We start from the raw sequence: 9,366 nt of genomic DNA on the forward strand, positions 1-9,366 counted from the left end.
GGGTCGGGTCACGGCCGGACGAGCCCGCAGGAGTCTGACATGGCTCACTGCCACTGTGCTGGATGCGGTCGCACTAGCAGGGTGCAGTGCTCGGCTGGGTTTTTTTCTCCATCTACATTTTAGCAACATTGTCTTTGCATCTAGGGCTTTCGACTACGTCCACTGTGATTTGAATAGTAGGTTATAAAGGAACTCACTGTGTTAGCCATATTAACTTTCCATCACACAAGATTTTATACAGAAAAGCCCAAGTGTTAATCTCACATGAATTTAAATTCAGTTAGAGGCTAGGTTTGTTTAGCAATTCACTGTAGCTAGAAAAACTACTCCTACTTAAAATAATACATGCAGAAGAAAATAAATAATGTGAACACCACCAATCTGAAGTAACTATGCACCTTCTTACTGTTTGTATTATAAAAACCAGACAACAGCAAAAAAAATCCCATTCATGATCTCTGAGGTCTGGCAAGGTGAGTACGTCCAGTGTACTGCCTCAGTCCTTAAGTGCTTCATAAAATAAGGCAGAGACAATTGTACCATTTCTCTTCCTTTCACTAAAATTTGAATCTGTTGGCCAATAGCAACCAAAGTTTACAAAGGATAGATGTTCCATGAAAACAGCTTCCTAATTAAAGCAAAGATACCTTCAACAGTATCTTGCTAGCCATATTAAACAACAATGCAGAAACAATCTCATTTGTGCATGTCCGCGTAAGTGCCTTCCTTGTCTGCTTTTAAAAGTAATAATATGCAGTTGTCAAAAAATAACCTCACAACCTTTAGGAAGGGGCTGGAAGAATGCACTTTCCCTATCAACAGTTCTAAGTTCAGAAAAGTTAAATCATTTTTAAGTCACTTTGCTTGTTGCTCAACCACACTAGTGTATCCTATCAAAACCAGAGTGACACAAAGAAGCGTGGGGCAGGCAGCTATGGCTCACAAGTGGCAGGCACTTCCTGGGGTTCTACATGAAATGTATCCATAATGGGAACACAAAATGTTTAATTTTGACACCTGATGATGACTGACTTCTCAAGTTCTCAGAAGAATCCTGCTCTGGGTGACCCCAATTCAGAATACATGGCTATCAGCCATTACCCCCATAAAAACCAACAGGGTTAAAATGGTGAGAGCTGTGCCCTCAGGCCAGAATAAGCCCTGCAGTTACTCTCCTGGTCTCCAGCGACTCACAAACACAGGAAGTTGCTCTGACAAGCTGAAGTAAGTCTTACGGCACCAATGACGGAAGGGCACAGGATGTTTCAGGTGTGTGTTTATTTATTTGCTATGCATACAACGGGTGTGAGGATGGTGGGCAACTTGTGCTGTAAACATCAGCTTCCCTGAAACAGACACCAGAGGTAAGCTTTCCTGCCCTCTTTCACTGTTCTCTGAAGGAAATCATACAGTCCAGCCACTCTGTAGCTGCATACCTCTGTGACAGATACCACTGGGCTTGGCACATGCAAGCATTTTGATTAGTACACTGGCAGTGGAATGAATATTCCATAACAAAGAATGAGCATCTTCAAAATGAAAGTATACATTTATCATGAAAAAAGCAAAGCTAACAGTAAAAAATAAAGGCAGTAAAGGTGACTAACCCTCAGCGTGATCTTTGCCACATCCTCTGCAGCTTGTTTTAAATCCATTTCTGGGTTTGGCTGTAGACTGTCCTGCTTAGAACCTTTTCTCTTATAAATCTGATACCTGTCAGTGATACTGTGTAATCCTCCATGAAACTTGCCCCATTGCTGTGTGTGGAGTCCTGAAATGGATTAACTCGATATAAATTTAACTTTTGGGAGGAAGAAAATTCAAATTTAGCTAGGATGGTGTAATAAATTGCTATCCTCCTACCTCCCAGCACCACCATCTGGGTCATTATTTTGCTTAGCCTGCTATTGAACCTGATACAGATGTGACTGAATGTGTAAGGGAATGCACTTTCAGAAATCTATCTTACACAGCTATGGAAACTGCTATTAATTTCTTGTATGTTGAAAAGCTTTTGTTTTATTATACATTCACTTGTCTTACTGTAACAGTATTCTAACTTTAGTCAAATAGTCTTCAAAACCAGATTCAGGGCATTACCTCCAGCTGGAATTTTAATTCTTAAGTTTTTCAATATATACTTAGGCTTAATCCAATACTGGATGATTTTTGAGCTTTGTTTTTTCATTCCACAATTAGACTGACACTAGAAGAGTTTCCACCCAAAACACAAAATAATTTTTAAACAAGATTTCCAACACAGAAAGATCCCCCCCCTCCTCCTCCCACCCCCAAGTTTAACATGTAACATCAGAAGACTGAAATATACTAAAATTGTTTTTAGTATATACCACGCTAGAGTAAAGGCATGCAAAAAATCCCTTGGTTTTTCAGTACTTGAAAGGCCCTTGGATCTACCCATTACAAAAACATACATTAATAATTTGGCTTGCTTTTAGCCTAAGCTAATATTTAGCTTAGGAGTGAAACTCTGATTTCATGTAAACAAATTATCCTGAGTTTCAGAACGTCAAACAAGCATGAAAAAGGTTCATGAAATATCTATGAAATTTGTTTTCTCTTTCTGAGACTTTATCTTTGCTCATACTTTAATACAGTTTTTCTAAGAGTAAAATACACAGCGAGGATGTATATACTTCTGAACCTACTTCTGGTAAAAGCTGTTTATTCCAGAATTTGAAGCAGAGATGGTGAGTTTACTGCCTAAAGCAGAGCAAATAAAAAGTGTCTTATTTTTTTCAGAGAAATTGACTGTGACTGTCTGTTCCTGCCTCCAAACTGAGCTGTGCATCCTTAAGTATATTTGAAAATTATGACCATATTTATACAAATTTTTAACTACCAATTAACTTCTTTCGTTGATTATAGTGAGTTTTGTCAATACCAGACATTTTTACTGCAAGTGAAATGTTCAGACTATAGACAGTAGAAATTCAATATTTCATTGTAAACAAGAAACATATGCTATACCAACCATGGGTTTTTTCAAGAGGTACAATATGAAAATCATTGCTTTAGAAAGCACCAATTTAGAAAAACTAATTATATTGTGCTTTTAGAAAAGCTCACAATTTTCTCAACATTTTAATGATTATATCCAAAACCAGTATTAGAATCACATTTCAGATGTTAAGATGGCTTAAAACCATCTTCTTATTTTTCTATGAAGAACTTGCTCTGAGATCTTCTGATTTTTTCCAGGTCTTCATAAGTGAGTGATCCTTTTGGCAACTCTAGCAAAGTACTTTGTGTGTCCAATATATTCTCTGCTTCACCTTTGGGAAAAAAAAAAAAAAAAGAAATTAAGTAAATTTCCTCACATTTGCATTGAGAAAGCATAGAAAGTAAAAATTAAAAAAATAAAACCAAAGAAAGTGATCTAGCTATTCTTGTTTTGGACAGAACAACAAAATATTGGGTCAAGCTATGCATTTTACAAACAAGATGATGTCAATGTAGCATTAACGTTGTCTTTAAATAATTTTGGACTGGTGGGAAAACTGCATATGGAAGTGTGTGGTCTGAAGTGACTGTGTGCCTCATGCTGCATATGTTTGAAAGAACTTCAGCCAAAGCAGTCAACAGTGCTGGTGTTGTTACCATTTCTGTTAGCCCCTTTCTCCTAAAACTACACTGAGTTACAGTAAAGTTTCATTTTGAGATTTATTATACAGGTGCCCTGGAATGGAGGCATGGGACTTAGCAGTCCAGCAAGGGCTTGGCATCACCATGCACTTTGTACCAGCCCCATACGGCAGTTGACCAAGTAGGAGTCTGAGAAGAAGGTGGATCAGACATACATGTAAAAGTGCACATAAGCTTTCACAAATAAACTACCTGCACACAGTATCCTAGATGTGCCATATCTGGGCATGATTTTTCTTCTCCTCTGGGGTCTAGGCTGAAAGACGCCAGGCTCAAGACAGAAAGTGGGTAATGCAGGACTTGAAGGAGCAGTGGTCAAAGCAGACTGCTCACAATAAGATTTGCTAGGACAGTTCCCTAACCACACAGTCTTAACAGCAAAGCAGGGGAAAGCTGCCGGGTGCAGAATGCTCTGGGTAAGGCTGGAATGAAAACATCTAGGACGGAGAATCCCTAAAAACAAAGACACAGACTGAACATCATACTTAAGTTGTGGTGGTCTGACTGTGATATAAGGAAGGTTGAAGATTAGCAAAGAATGTGCTTGTTTTGGCTGATGCCATTTGGTACAATGCCAACAATTTTGTTATTACCTAGCTTGATGATCATTGCGGCAATGATTTGAAGCTGTATTTACGTGCAATAAACCTAACTGAATAGTGTAATGCATTCAAGATCGTAGTGATTCTTCAAAACAAGTCTGAATGCTGAAACCCAGCTGCCGTTTTGGTAGTGTTACAGCGCTTGGGATCCCCACACACCAGTAACATCCAACAGGACAACACTGGCTACCATGCCCAGTAACTGGTACTAACACCATGTCAGTCAGCTGCATATAGTATGGGATTGTGGAAAAGCAAGGTATCTTAGATGACAGAGAGATGTTACAGACAGTCAAATGTCTACGCCTGTCACCCTCATGCCCTAGACCAGATTGCCCAGTCGCCATATCTATCAGATGGCTTAGGATACAAGGAGTCAGCTAGCTAAATCTTGAAAAGGCAGCCAGCGTGGAGGTAGCCATTGCCTAGTGGAGAAGTTCTGTGCCGCTGGAGGCTGCCTATATAATCCCTCCCCTCTTCTAATCATTTGTCTGAAAAACAACCACAGTATGTACCTTGACTGGGAGGAAAAGCAGAACAGCAAGGCCAGGAACACAGATAGCGGGTCCATGACTGATTCTTAGTGTCCTCAGCCACTCAGAAACGATAGTGCACCCGAGGGCTGTTCTGTAATCCTGCTGTCCCCAGGAGATTCAGTTCCGATACGTGGCCCTGGCATACTCACAGGTTCTCAACAGCGCCAGCAGAACTCAAAACTGCCATTTCTCCCTGTCTCTTTGGTTTTTGCTTTCATTACTTAAGCTATAAAGCAGGGAAAAAACCTCTGATTTCAGTGCAGGAGAATAAGCAAGTCATGAGAAAATGTTTGGACAGCTAGGCTAGAGACAGAAGAAAAGATTAACTGCAAGCACGATCAGAGACAAAGTGCCTGGTGAAAGAGAATAGAGAACCCTTCCAGGGGTATAAACTGATTCCAAAGAATGAAAGACAGCAGATGCAGGACTATTTGATCAAGGTGGTTCGGATACAGGGAAGGCTGCACAGCACGGAAATAACAGCAGATTAGCTTAGAAGAGGGAACAGGCTGTGAGGCTGAAGACAGGCATATCCTGGAGGAAAGAGATCACTGAAAAAGGGAACAATAAAGGCAATGGTGTATACACTCATGACACCACGGGGAGGAAGCATGGCATGCACCAACAGAATACAAGGGCAAGCAGAGAAGTGTTTGGGAAAGTCGTATTGGAGCAGACACAGGGATCAGCTGAGTAATAAGAAAAAGCATTGTGGCTGCAGGTCAGTTGTGTCATAAAACCTTCTCTTCAACTACTTAATTTTAATCTTAAAATGAAAATGAATGGCTGATCCCCATTTCCACTTAACTACAAACCTTATTCTGATTTCCAGCCCAGATTCATTCAGGCTAGTCCACTTCCTTTTATTCTACTGCTGATATTTGTAATTAGCTTAATTTCCTTCTCTTACTTTCCTTTATCCTGTCCTGTGAGTAGGATCTGTAGACCCAAATCTCTCATATCTTTTTACAAGGCTGAACAACCTAATACTTTTGCTTTGTCTCGCAAGGCAGCTTACCATACCCTAATAATTTTAGCTTTTCAGTAATTCTAGATTCACTATGCAGAAGTGATCCAAATTTTGTCTAAATTTCCAAGGACGGTATCACTATTTTCCTGCATCAATACCTTCCTATCTGTACAAGGTTATGGAATATCCATCCCTGGAAGTATTTCAAAAGCAATTTAGATATGTTCTTGGGCAACTGGTTCTAGGTGATCCTGTCAGGACTACCCCAGGTGACCTAGGATACCACATTGCCCTGTGGTATCTGCACCTACATGCAGCAGGAAACATCCGAGGGTTAGTCTAATCAATCTATCATTATTTTCAATCTTAAGGCTAAGACCAAGGGCTGAAATGAAGTTTTATTTTGTTTCAGTATGTTTGTCAACAGCAGACAGGAAAATCAAGCTTCTGAACTGAGCCGATTTGTGAAGGTGACAAGCCACGGCCCGATGCTGTCTTCACATACCGTGAACATCTCTTAGCACATCTCCTTCAATAGGGATCAGAGCTAACATAAATACACCTCTGCAATCCTCAACACCCATCACATCTCCAAGTAGCAATTATGAGGCAAGACCCCACTGTCTGGGACTCACCTTTCTTTTTTTCATCTTAGCAGGGCACTGTGGGGAGATGACTGTGTTTAGTTGTGATAGTACAGAGGCAAGGTTCTTGTCTGTATCCCTTTATCTACCCTTCTCATCCCTGTTTTGCCAAAATAGCAGCATCAGAGTGGAATACTGAAGACACTGACTAGATCTGTCACTTCCCCAGATACACAATGTTTACTTCAGCTGATTTATAGCCTTAGAATTCACTTTTTTTTAAAAACAAGAGAGAAGAAATTAACAGTCTTAACTTACGGGAAATGCTGTAAAAGTCAAGTGAATGCTCCTGACTAGGAAAGTATCCGATTGTAATAGAGAAGGAAGGAAAGAGTAAGATTTTTGTTAAAAATAAAAAAAAAAAAAAAAAAAAAAAGAGGAAGAAAATCTATTGCATGTTTTCTCCCAGCCATTCTCAAAAGCTGACCTTATTTGAAATATGAAGTTTTGTTCTATGTGTGAGCCATACAGACTTACACACGCATACCTTTCATCCTTTGCAACAATGTTCCATAGCCCATATCATATTGATAGGCTAATATAAAGCTTAAAGGAACTATGGGTAGTAAAATGCTTGGGTTCTTCTTTCTTATTGCTCTGTTAAGAAAAAAAAGAGAAAGAGAGAGAAAGGGGAAAAAATATAAATTTTAGAACACTCAGTACATCAGCACTGTTTGTTTAGGTTGGCCTTAACTGTCTAGGACTTGTGTATCCTAAAATCTCTAATCACAGAAGAACTAATCTTAATTTCCCTAGAAACATTTGTCTTTCAGTTGCTCTCTTGCACAACTATAAGCCTAAGGATATTAAAAAAATGCTTCAAGTGAGTTTTGACTGTATCTAACAAAATTAGGATTATCTAACTCATGTAGCATGCGTGTGCACATGCATATATATATATATCCATCCAGACACACGCAACATATAGCAATTAAGATACTATGTTGAGTTCCAACTGCACCTGAGTCCACAGAGAACACACAATGCAGAAGGTGAATTTAATCCGCACTGTGCACACAAACCCACAAATATTTCCTACATTCTCTCTAATCATGTTATAGCATAAGAGAAATGTATTACCAAAAAAAGTCCTATAAGGCAACTTCTTCCCCATGTAATATAGCTTCATTAGCCAGGGTTTTTTCCCCTTGGGTGAGTTTCTTTATTGAAATTTAAAGTGAAAAGATGATGGAGGATTTGTTGCTCTCTAATAGTTCACCAAAATCACAATACAGACAAGAAAATAGCATGGCTTTTAAATAAAGTCTCCTGTTCCACACACAACTCTTATTTTACACTGAACTTTTGGTACTTCAGCTGTATCATCATTAGCTCACATATCTCTTCTTTTATATAAGTCTGCAGTGGAGACATAACCAAAGCACATCTGGAAGCAGACAAAAGTCAGAGTCTCTTTGTCATTTGACCAACCTCCAAGCAGCTGCTGGATAAAAATAACTGTCTGTTATAATGCAAAAGAAAGACCCAGCAATATAGAAATATAAACATAGTACTTTCACATTTTCTATTAGGAAATAAGCTTCATACCCAGCTGTTAAACCTGCAGCAGCAAGTCCAAAAAATGTCCCAAAATATTTGAGAAATTCTCGTGTCCAAGCAATCTGCATAGCTGTTTGTCTTTCTCTCATCTGGTTCTGCATCACTAGTTGTCTTTCCAGCTGAAAAAGGGAAAAAGGTTAAACAAAATTAAGTCATCCGTTTATTTTAAAGACTGACTCAATCTCTCATTGGTCTATAAATCCAAAATGCTAATGTTCTTTTATTTCAGTCATGTACAGCTTTTGCTTGAGAATAGTCTTCAGCAATAACTCAGAATAGTTTATACCAAGAAAGCATTAAGGTCAATTAGCAAATGCTTTGATGCAGAATCTTTCCAATGCTGCTTCTCAGAGTAAAGAAAACCAAACGACCAGGGTTAGGTTTTGAAAGCTCCCCAAGTCTCAGCAGCGCTCCCAGGTTAAGGTTCTCTGACCTCTGCAGTCCGTGCCGATTCAAAGGGTACAATCTGTTTTGCCCTCTAATTGCCATTTATTCTGCTTGATTATAATTTAGATGGTAGTATCTTCTGATGGTAATATCTTAGATCAACCTTAACACCTCTTTGCCCTTTGAGGATTCCTCTTCTTTGTAATGTATCATAAAGCTAATAACTCTTTTGAAACACCATAGTTTACAAATACAGAAAAAACACTGCTCTGGTGAGACCCCACCTGGAGTACTGCATCCAGTTCTGGAGCCCCCATTACAAGAGGGACTTGGACCTGCTGGAGTGTGTCCAGAGAAGGGCCACCAGAATGATCCGAGGGCTGGAGCAGCTCTCCTGTGAGGACAGACTGAGAGAGTTGGGGCTGTTCAGTCTGGAGAAGAGAAGGCTCCGAGGTGACCTTATTGTGGCCTTCCAGTATCTTAGGGGGGCCTACAAGAAAGCTGGGGAGGGACTTTTTAGGCTATCGGGTAACGACAGGACTAGGGGGAATGGGGCAAAGCTGGAAGTGGGCAGATTCAGGCTGGATGTGAGGAAGAAGTTCTTGCCCAGGAGAGTGGTGAGACCCTGGAACGGGTTGCCCAGGGGGGTGGTTGAGGCCCCATCCCTGCGGGTCTTTAATGCCAGGCTGGAGGAGGCTCTGGGCAGCCTGATCTAGTGGGAGGTGTCCCTGCTCATGGCAGAGGGGTTGGAACTGGGTGATCCTTGTGGTCCCTTCCAGCCCTGACAGATTCTGATCTGTTTTAGCAGAGGACTTTAGAGCCCTAATGGCTCAATGGTTGCCACTTGATGATCTTGGAGGTCCCTTCCAACCTAAATGATTCTATGATTCTATGATATCAGATATGTTAAAGATGCTGGAATATGTATCAAAAGTCCATAAGAAAATACTTCTGTAACTAAAATTAAAAACAACAATGCAAAACCAACTTAGAGGGTATAT

General features: G+C 40.0%; 1 protein-coding gene across 1 annotated transcript; it reads right to left on the bottom strand.

The window, feature by feature from the left end:
* Positions 1-3,174: 3,174 nt before the first annotated feature.
* PLGRKT (plasminogen receptor, C-terminal lysine transmembrane protein) lies at positions 3,175-8,097 on the bottom strand (the record flags this gene model as incomplete). Its single annotated transcript, XM_008950096.1, has 3 exons — positions 3,175-3,296; positions 6,906-7,015; positions 7,967-8,097. Coding segments are annotated over 3 exons (363 nt in total), but the record flags the coding sequence as incomplete, so codon positions are not given.
* Positions 8,098-9,366: the final 1,269 nt, after the last annotated feature.

The sequence above is a fragment of the Merops nubicus genome, unplaced genomic scaffold (assembly GCF_000691845.1).
Source record: "Merops nubicus isolate BGI_N331 unplaced genomic scaffold, ASM69184v1 scaffold37221, whole genome shotgun sequence".
Taxonomy (NCBI): Eukaryota; Metazoa; Chordata; class Aves; order Coraciiformes; family Meropidae; genus Merops; species Merops nubicus.